The following is a 10,395-nucleotide window of genomic DNA, read 5'->3' as shown; positions in this document are numbered from 1 at the left end:
AGGCAATAATAATTTAATAATTTACTAGCATAGCGTTTTGTAATGCCATGATATAATTAACCTCCTCCACAAACTGATTTCTCTCCCCTTAGCTCCCCCAATCCGTGATGTAGAATAAGAATTATCATCCCCAGGAAAGTAAATGGGAATTCGACCCAAGTACCATAGACCAAGGATCTATGAAACCAGCTTGCTCTCATCCAACAGCGTTTATTATTTATTTGCATCGCGCCTGGAGCTCTGCCAGGGGCACCTGCATACCCCTGCCTCCTGCTGTTTTTACATATTGAGAGATATAGAGCTGATGTACAGTATTGCCACGTTGCAGTCAGATTTGTGAGCCTGCAGGGTCTATACAGAGGGGCGTGGAGAGCCTGGAACCGAGCGGGAAGCGGGATGCAGGGAAGGGGGGCTGCTGTTCCTTGCCAGATGAAGGCAGGCAGGGTGTTGCCGAGAGAGAAATGGTTGCCTCGAACTCAAAAACCGCCCACCGAGAATTCGGCAGCCTCAGCGCTGCAAGCGGCCGACACAACGCGTTGGCTCGGGCTTCCAGCGCGGGCGGGGCGTGTGTCGGGGTGGGGGGAGGCTGCCGTCTGCTGGCCCCTGCTGGGGGCTGTCCTCTCCCTCCCTCCCTCCCTCCCCTTTGAATCTGACAGGGGAGTCCCCAGGCCCCGGCTGCTGCCTGGGAGGAAGGCTAGGCGCCCCCTCCGTCGCCCAAAGGGGCTGCCCAGCAACCACGCTCTGCGGAGAGAGGCGCGGCCGGCCAGGCTTTCTATCCTGGGGGAGACTCCGCAGCAGCCGCCCCAGCCACCCCTCGCCAGCCAGCTCCCCTCCTCCTCGCCAGGCGGAGTCCCCGCGGCAGGCAGCCTCCCCCTGCTTCACTCATTGAGCCTCGCAGCCAGCCGCTTGCCGGAGGGGCGGAGCCGGGCGGGAGGCCAGGGCTGCTGCAGGCGGGGCCGGGCTAGCCCGTGGCGTTGTCCCTGCTGGCTGGCGAAGGCCGCCTGGGCCGGCGCTGCTCTCCGCCTGGCTGCTGCCTGCGCGCGAGCACACGGGGGGAGTGACTCAGTGGGCCGGCGGAGGGGCTGGCAGAGCTCCGAGCGGGGCTGCTGCGGCGGCTGCAGGTGGCGGCGAAGGCAGCGGCGCGATGAGCGGGGCTGGGGCTGGGGTTCTGGGGAGCCCGGCCGGGAAGAGCGAGAAGCTGGACGAAGCGCAGGCGTTGGCCCGCAGCTGCGCCGGCAGACCCGATTTCCAGCCTTGCGACGGGCTGTCGCTGTGCACCACGCACAGCCACGGGCGCTGCTTCCGCCTGCACTGGTGCTGCCACCTGGGCTGGTGCCACTGTGAGTAGCCGCGGGGACGGGACCAGGGGGCGGCGGGGCTGCGAGGGAGGGCGAGTCCGGTGGGGCGCGGGAGAGCCGGGTCAGGATCGCGCGCAGGCGGAGAGGGCGTGCGGTCTTCCGGCCGGGTGGGGAAAACCCGAGCATGCAAGCCTCTCTGCCTCGGGGAGATGCGTGGCGAGGCGTCAAAGCCCGGCCCGTCTTCTGTCAGAAGGGCAGCCTCTTTCAGGAGAGGGCAGCCTTCCTTCTCTGCCGCCTCGACGTTTGTTACCCGGCGGCAGGATTTGACACGGGATCGATAGTGACTGATCGCATGGCGCCCGGAACGCCCGATAGATTTCTTCATCCTCCCCGGGGAAGAGGGATCGTTTGCGTGCTTCTGACAAGGACAAGCTAAGAAGGGGTTGGGCTGGCGCTCTGTTGTGTAGTACCCAGGGGGTAAAATCTGGGAAGACATCAGAGGAGCGCAGCCCCCCCCCCTTTCTCTATTAAAGCTGAGGCAGAACACCGCCGCCCCCTACTCCCCCCCCCCCCAAGTGTGGGGTGGAAGGAGAAACCCTCCCATACGATTCCATCCTCTTTCTTTGCAACAAGGAGCTCCCTCTCCGGTTTCACTCTGCGATAACCACTGGAGTTGTAAATTCCATGCATAAGTACAGATGTTCAGACAGGAAATGGACCTATCCTTCAAGTTTATTAAGCAATGAAATCTCTAAATTTTTCTTGCTGGAGTCTGTGCCAAGGCTTATCATAACTTGCATACAATCTTATACCAATATAAATAATAGTAATTAAAGCAAACTCCTAGGCTTGATGAGAAATGCCATATCCTTTGCAGGATGGGTAGCTAATCCATGGTGGCTTTAAAAAAAACCAGTGCTCTCTGTAATTAATTCTCAGAGAGTAGAACCATGATACAATTTCTATATATTGCTATCTAGTTTCCAGTTTGTTCAGAAGGAATTTTAAAAATGAGCACTTCCAAATATGCTAGAAGAAAGATAGCTTTGTTTAAATTTATTCTTTAAAAAAGCCTTGCTTGGTTCTTCTATTTTCCTTTTCCCTCCCGACCCCCAAGTTAAATGTTTCCAATTGATTAATGCACATATATGTTATAGGCTAGGGTAACACAGAGTGGAGCAAGCCATGGAGCAGAACACCAATAACAAAATATGTTTGGAGTTGTGTTTCCATGTCTACTGGCATACTGTACTGAAACTTACTCACACCCTATCTCTGGAACCAGTCACAAAATGAATTTCAGTTACTAGCTCTGGCCTTTGCTTTTTCTAGAGCCAAAAACTGAAAGACAGGCACATGGAGCTTGTTTATCACAAAGAAACAGTACTTCTGTTTTCTGGTTCAGTGTTCTGTTGTTCCCATCCAAATTCCCATGAGTTATTACCCCACTCACAAAAGATCAAATGTTGTGGGCTCACATCCCAGTTCTTAGGTCTTGAGGAACTAAACTGAGACATTATTTTTCATAGTTTTCAAATTACACCTTGTTTTGCATATTAGAAAGGTGTCATCTCTTTCTAAAAACTGCTTAACCCAAAATTGCTAGGCTATCCACATCTATATTTTTCTTGATGACCTTACATTTCCATGCATGTGATCTTGCTCTGCTCCATTGTTGTTGTTTTTTGAAATGTCTTGGATACTTTTAGGCTTTAGGCTTTTATGTATTTTATTGTATAATTTTAATTGTATTTAAATCGACCTTTGTTAGCTTTTATTGTTGTAAGCCGCCCTGAGCCCACCTCGGTGGGGTAGGGCGGGATATAAATCGAATAAAGTAAAGTAAAGTACTTAGTGATACATCAACATACCAGTAATGTTCCTGAGGCTATCAACATGGTTAGGATGGCCAGGTTTTACTAATTCTCCAGGTTTTACTAATTCTTTACTAATCCTCCCTGTTGTGTTTCCTAGATATCCTATTAGACACTGTTCTCAACCTGCACATAATTTGTTGGCTAACATTTACAAAATCAGGCTGTTGCTGCTTGGAACTGTGATCTACTAAAGCTGTAATGATGGCATGCACAATGGTGGTCACTAAGTGCCTTCTGAAAATGTTTTTGGTTTCCTGTCCATAAAACACTCTGTTAAGTCAATTGGAATCTACTGCCTTGATGCTTTTCAGGCAGAAGTTAATTCATCCACCCCAATACCAGTATGGGCACAACATGATCTTCTGAAGCTCAGAGTACAGTCTTTTAAGTTCAAGTTTTTGTGCAAGCATACATTGCATATATTTGCATGAGCATGCAGTTCTTATCCAGTTAGCAGCTTCACAAAGCTCTGTGTGTACACCATGAAAATTTATGGGTTTGCTTTTTTGACATTTTCCTCTAAGGTATATGGGTGTGTGCAGCAGATGTTTGTCAGAATTGGATTTTGGATCCCTCCCCCCTTGGAAAATATAGCACTGCACTATACTAATCACACTAATATACAGTAGATGTGGGGAATTGTGGAGTTGATGCAGATGACAGAGACAACACAATAATGTTAATACAAAATTCCCTGCAGAAGGGATATATTTCAGTGTTAAACCAGTGACACAGGTTGCTGACATTAATACCCTGGTGGAATCTGTGGATAATTTTACAGTGGAAAGCAGAAGAGTCTGAGTAGGGGTGTGGGTTTCACAGAAAACAGGAAAAAATCTGCTGCCGAAAATAAAATGTGATCTGTGTTAACATTTTTATTTTGACTTATATTTAGTAAACAGTTTTTTTAAATTATCCTGTGTTAATATTATGCAGCATTAGGAATAAATACATGAACTGAAATATTTGATTAGGAAAATATAAATCACACGTGGTTTAAATGTTACCTTAAACACACATTCAGAGTTTTATGCGTAAAGTAGTGTTCTTGGAATATGACTGGTAAAAATGTAAAAACAATGTAGCATCTACTTCCTTTACATTGTATAAATTTAAGGGAAAAGCTGAAGGGACTGAAAAACTGAAGGGACACTAATTTTAGAGAACCCAAAGAACTGTACATAATATGCCATTCATGTGGTTGTCCCGTCAGCTATTTTAACTAGGGATGCCAGTCTCCAAGTAGGACCTGGAGATCCCCTGGAATTATAGCTCATCTCCAGACTATAGAGATCAGTTCCTCTGGAGAAAATGGATACTTTGGAAGGTGGACTTGGTGGCATTGTGAAGGAATCATCAGTCGACACATGTAGGTTCAGGAAGAAGAGAGGTCTGACTTCCTCAGCCAACCTTTACTTTATTTATACATTCTGTCTTGAAGCTACATATTTGCTTAGTACATAGTGTTTAAACAAACAACAGGATGCATCTGTTCAAGGGGGACAGACCATTGTTTACAGGAGTCAATACAATAATCAATTTGTCAATACTGCAAGGGTCAGCATAAAGAGTGAGAATGTGGTTGAATATGGATGTGAGATGCCTGTGCCCTTTTGACTCTTGAGACACAATGCGGAAGCAGGACTCCAGGCTGGTATGCCAGGCACATGGTCGCACCCACGTTCCTGCCTGTGGTCTTTGTGGGACCCGGGAATCAAACAGTTTCTCAGGGCATGATTCCTACATGCCACTCTTTTTTTTATTTTCTTTCAGGCTATCTGCGCACTCATGTTCACCCCAAGTACCGTATTTTTCGGTCCATAAGACGCTCTGGACCATAGGACGCACCTTCCTCCTGGGGGGCGATCCGCTGCCTCTGCCTCCGATCCCGGCGCTTCCCCCACGCCTGCCTGGCTCCAGTTCTGCTTCCAGCAAGCACTGGGATTGCTCCACGCTGCCCCCTTCGCTCCGCACTGGGATCGGTCCACACTGCCCCCTCCGCTCCGCACTGGGATCGCTCCACCCGCCCCATCCGCAAACCCAGCGCTTCACGAGCGCTGGCTGTGGAGGGGGCGGCGTGCTTCCTCCGTGCCTGTCTGCCTGGCTCCAGCTCTGATGCTTAAAGCAAACGCCGGGATCGGAGGGCAGAGGGAGCGATCCTGGTGCTTGCTGTAAGCGTCAGAGCTGGAGCCAGGCAGACAGGCATGGAGGAAGCATGCTGCCCGCTCCGCAGCCGGCGCTCGCAAAGCGCTGGGTTTGCGGTGGGGGCAGCGTGGAGCGATCCCAGCGCTTGCTGGAAGCAGAGCTGGAGCCAGGCAGGCAGGCGCGGGGGAAGCGCCGGGATCAGAGGCGGAGGCAGCGGATCGCCCCCCCCCCCGGAGGAAGGTACGTCCTATCGTCCCTTCGCTCCATAAGACGCACACACTTCCCCCCCACTTTTTTGTGGGGGGGGAGTGCGTCTTATGGTCTGAAAAATACGGTACTTTATCCATAGATGATAGGTGATAATATAGTAAGGCATTTTTACAGCCTGATCATAGATAAGCATTTATGATGTAACATCATTTGTTTTATAACCTCAAGACCCTTTAAAGGATTAGCCCTAATTGGATATGCAAGGGACGTATGCAAGTGACATGCTATAGACGGAATCAATTCATGTGCCTTTATGGCAAGCAACTTATTGTAGCCTAGGTGATTAAGATACACACATTCAGACATAGGTGAGAGCATGGCCAGAGATGGGCAGTCCATACTGGCTATATAATTACAATACAAAAACCATTTCCTGAATAATTCCTTATTCCCCTCCTCCCTTAGTCTAACAAAAGGTCTTCTTTCTTGAGTTCATGGAGAGTTTGCGTGCTCTATGCATGACAATCTTTTCACAGGGAAATCTGTTTCTATTGCAGCCAAAAGGAATTCTTTTTCCTGGAAGCACAACTTGGAAGTGGCAGTGCTGTGATCAGCTGCTATTGTGATCAGCTGGGGCAACCAGCCTTTTGCTAGGCAGAGGAATTTCCCTGGAAATAAGTTTTCTCCATAACTCAGTTTGGATGGGGTTTTGGGGGAGGCCTTCCTTCCAACATCAATGAGGCATGACCAGTCAAGTTTCAGGACCTCTGGGTAGATATGGAAGAGCCTGGAAAACATACCTGGAGAAACAAACAAACAACAATAATAGGTGCTTTTTTCCTTTTAAAACTTTTCTTGGCTGTCCACAAATTGCCATAACTTGAGCTCAACCTTGTTGAGATAGGGTTGCACACACTAGATAAATTACCACACTTGTTTTTGGACTGGAGACTTCTCATATGGAGTTTTAGTTTGACAAAGTCTCTATCCTTCCATCGTTAAAGGGCAGATTTTATACACCATACATTATGCAGAATACAAATCCACAATATAAACCTATGCATCACTTCTCATGATTCAGGCTAGTGCACATCCATATAGAAAGCATGCACCTAGAGATTCGTGAGAGGCTTTTTACTTTGTTGCAACAGATATGAATTTTAAAAAAGAAAACATGAAATTGTGCACAAGATTGGAGCTTCAAAAAGAGATTACCAGAGTTGGAATTACCCCTGGATTATGAAAATAGTTACAAAAAGGGAAGCAAAACTTTTGCTATAGCTTTGGAACATATGAAATTGTCAAAAATAAGAAAAACTTCAAAAACAAACAAAACAAAACTGAGTCCTCAATAGAACACTGCCAGCTTTAACTAACATGTATATGAGGGATCAGATTCAAAGTGATTAGGGAAATGGATCAGAGAATTTAAACCATTTTTCTCTGTGCCAGTTCATCCAAAATTTGTTCTGTGGGTTTCACATAGGTGTGAGAGTGGGTTTCAACAAACTTTAACAACAAAATCCTAAAAGCAAATTCTGGTTAATACACCTTGACGAACACAAAAAACAATTGTTAAATCTATTTATAATAAGCATGCAATATATATATATAAATTTAGGAGAAAACCTAGTAAGGAGCTTGCACAGCCAAGGAGATGTATGAGGCAGTGAGTGCAGAGATATAATTCCAAACTGATGCATAAAGCAGGGTGCTAAAACATGCACCTTGATGAAGAAGGTTGAAATAATGGAGAGGCTGAAACTTCATAAAATAAAATAGATAAGCATATAGATGCCTCTTTCCACAGGTAAGAGGTTCACCAAATATCTAAATAGGAAGATTGATATGTCTAGTTCATAGATGGAACATAATTATGAAATGACATTAAGAGAGCAATGAAGATATACATTTGAGGAATGCAGAACATTATTAAAGTCCAGATTTCTAATGAAGACCAAGAGTTTTCAGGAATTCTGCCTAGTGAATTATCAACAAATCTAGAAAAGGTAGTTCTATGAGAAACATGACACTGAGACTAACAAAGTGTTAGTTTTTCAAGACTTAAGAGAGAAGATGCACAGTGAGAGGGTAGTTTTATCCTAGGAAGGGTACAGATGTTCTTTTATAACACATGCTATAACTTCAAATGAAAAGAGGTCTTGTAGGAACCAAAAGTTGTGAGGTAGAATTTTAAAACACTGTTATTTTCAGAAAATAAAAATTCAGAACTAACCACAAAAGGAATTGTCAGAGTTAAATGAATAAAAAATTGGGAAGATAGAAAACTGTGTTAAATATAAAACTAATAGCCTTGACAGGAGACAAAATCCATAAATACAAACAATAGAGACTAGTCATGGATTTCATTGTGAGTTGCAAAAAATAGAAGCCACCAAATTCTCTGGAGATGGCTCTTGCCCAGCCTCTTCCAGCGTTTGTTGAGCTGGATTAGTTAGATGCTTCACATCTCCCCATGTGATATCATGAGCTGTCTGGGTATATGGGCGTTGCACAATCTCTCATTTGAGGCAGAGACTGAAATTGAGAATCAGATTTGGGAGACCCTGATGCCATGCCATCTTTAGCTGGGCGAATACAACGTGTCAGAACCCACAAAAGACCTGCAAGAGAAAACGCAGCAGCATGCCTGCACCCCTGTAAGGGGAGCTAGACCATGCCAAGTTAATAATCCCAAAGACCAAATTCAATTGTTCTTGAACCTGCATTTGGGTAGGAACCCTCATTTTCACTCCTTTTAATTGTTTTTGAAGAGTGATTTTCAATGTCTGATCAGCATGTTCCACAATAGCTTGACCTGTGAAATTATATGGAATACCAGGACTGAGACTGAGACTCATTGAATACAAAATTATTTTGAAACCAGCAGAATAGTAGGCAGGGCCATTGTCTGTCCTGAGTTTTTGAGGTTTGCCCAGGACAGTGATGGCAGCAATGAAGTGAGCAATGACATGAGTAGCAGACTCCCCTCTTTGAGGAGTGGCCCACTACCACAAAGGCAGAAATAAGGTGAGCCATGACATGTTTTGTGGCTGCACCACAATGAGCAGTAGCCTAAAAATATTTAGAGTACATGTCTATGCAAATATGGACACAATATCAGGGTTTCAGGGAAACTATATGGTTAATATCCATTTGTCAAAGTTTGTTAGGGAGCACTTTCCCTATGAGCAAAGGTTAAAACACTTGAGGCTCTTTGGCTTGGAGAAACATTGACTGCAGGGTGACATGATAAAGGTTTATAAGATTATGCATGGGATGGAGAAAGCAGAGAAAAGTATTTTTCTTCCTTTCTCACAATACAAAAACTTCTGAGCATTCAATGAAATTGCTGAGCAGTCAGGTTAAAACACATAAAAGGAAGTACTTATTCACCCAAAGGGTGATTAACATGTGGAATTCACTGCTACAGGAGGTGGTGGCAGCTACAAGCATAGCCAGTCCCAAGAGGGGACTAGATAAAAATAAGGAGCAAAGGTCAATTAGTTGCTATTAGCCACAGTATATATATAAACCTATATATGTGCATGTGTGTGCTTAGAAGAAGACATTGGATCTATATTTTGCCCTCCCTCACAACAGACACCCTGTGAGGTGGGTGGGTCTGAGAGAGCACTGACAGAAACTGCTCTTAACTAGAACAACCTCTGAGAGGGCTATGACCGCCCAAGGTCACTCCAGCAGTTGTAAGTGGAGGAGTGGGGAATCAAACCTGGCTCTCCCAGATAAGAGTCTGCACACTTAACCACTACACCAAACTGACACATATATTGGTCACTGTATGGCACAGAGTGCTGGACTGGATGGGACACTGGTCTGATCCAACATAGCTTCTCTTATGTTAGTTTGCAAACTACACAGGTTAACAGCATAAATAGAGAAATAACATCTTTCAAAATCTTATCAGCAAATGCATTGCCCTGAACAATCACACCAGGAAGATTAAAATCACTTCCACTATGAGTAACAGAAAAGAGGTAACTCACAACAAAAAAAATTAAAAACTGCAAAATTAAAAATATAGTCAATCAAATTAAAGTCAATTTGGAAAAATACATGCACCAGGAAGTTGATGAATCAAATTAAGTGCATTTAAGGTGTCTTATTAAGTTGAAAGCCTGTGTGAATAGTAACAATTTCAGCCTGCTGCACTGAGCACTGTTGCAAAGTAAACTGCGTCTTTTACACTTTTCCCCCCAGCAAACTTGGTGGTACTCATTTGACCAACCTCAGAAGAGTGGAGGGCTGAGTAACCCTGAGGCAGCTACCTGAATCTAGCTTCCGCCAGGATCAAACTCAGGCCGTAAGCAGAGCTCAAGACTGCAGTACTGCAGCTTTAACACTCTGCACCACGGGGCTCTTTTTGAATCCAAATTAGCATTTCCCTTGGCCAATTTCATCATCAATTCTCCTGCTGCATCAGGATTATCAATCTGATTGCTGCCTGAAGACAATTGATAAGGTCTAAGTAGGGCTCTTGTAGATTTTGACAGACAGTTGCAAAACTATGGGCTGGTTTCCCTTCTGTAGGTACCTTGACAAAGGCCTGTAAAGCACATTTAAACAGCAAGGGTTGCAATAGGGAGCACAGATTGAGCTTCAATATTGCTTAACTATCCAGGTCCATATAGTTGTTCAGCAGTATAAGACCCATTGGAGCCACACCCTTGAGCATCGGCCAAATTACAATATTCACTGTCCCATACCACATACTGTTCAGGAGTTAACATCATCCTTATCATATTTTTCCAGTCTTGAGGAATCACAGTGTATCCATTAGAGATTCCTTCTAAAAGACTTTGCACATTGGTTTCCCCTATGCCCATATCTCTGATAGCCTTTTG

At 45.2% G+C, this 10,395-nt stretch overlaps 1 protein-coding gene across 1 annotated transcript in view; it reads left to right on the top strand.

The window, feature by feature from the left end:
* The first annotated feature begins 1,126 nt into the window (after positions 1-1,126).
* Positions 1,127-10,395, top strand: part of C6H3orf70 (chromosome 6 C3orf70 homolog) — a 49,622-nt gene continuing 40,353 nt past the window's right edge. The window contains exon 1 of the mRNA XM_060241979.1: positions 1,127-1,340. Coding sequence (XP_060097962.1) covers positions 1,145-1,340 — 196 coding nt within the window. The 5' untranslated portion in view covers positions 1,127-1,144. The remainder of the gene's footprint in view (positions 1,341-10,395) is intronic.

Source organism: Heteronotia binoei, chromosome 6 (assembly GCF_032191835.1).
Source record: "Heteronotia binoei isolate CCM8104 ecotype False Entrance Well chromosome 6, APGP_CSIRO_Hbin_v1, whole genome shotgun sequence".
Taxonomy (NCBI): domain Eukaryota; kingdom Metazoa; phylum Chordata; class Lepidosauria; order Squamata; family Gekkonidae; genus Heteronotia; species Heteronotia binoei.
The sequence above is the reverse complement of the archived record's forward strand: the minus strand, read 5'-3'. Positions and strand labels throughout refer to the sequence as shown.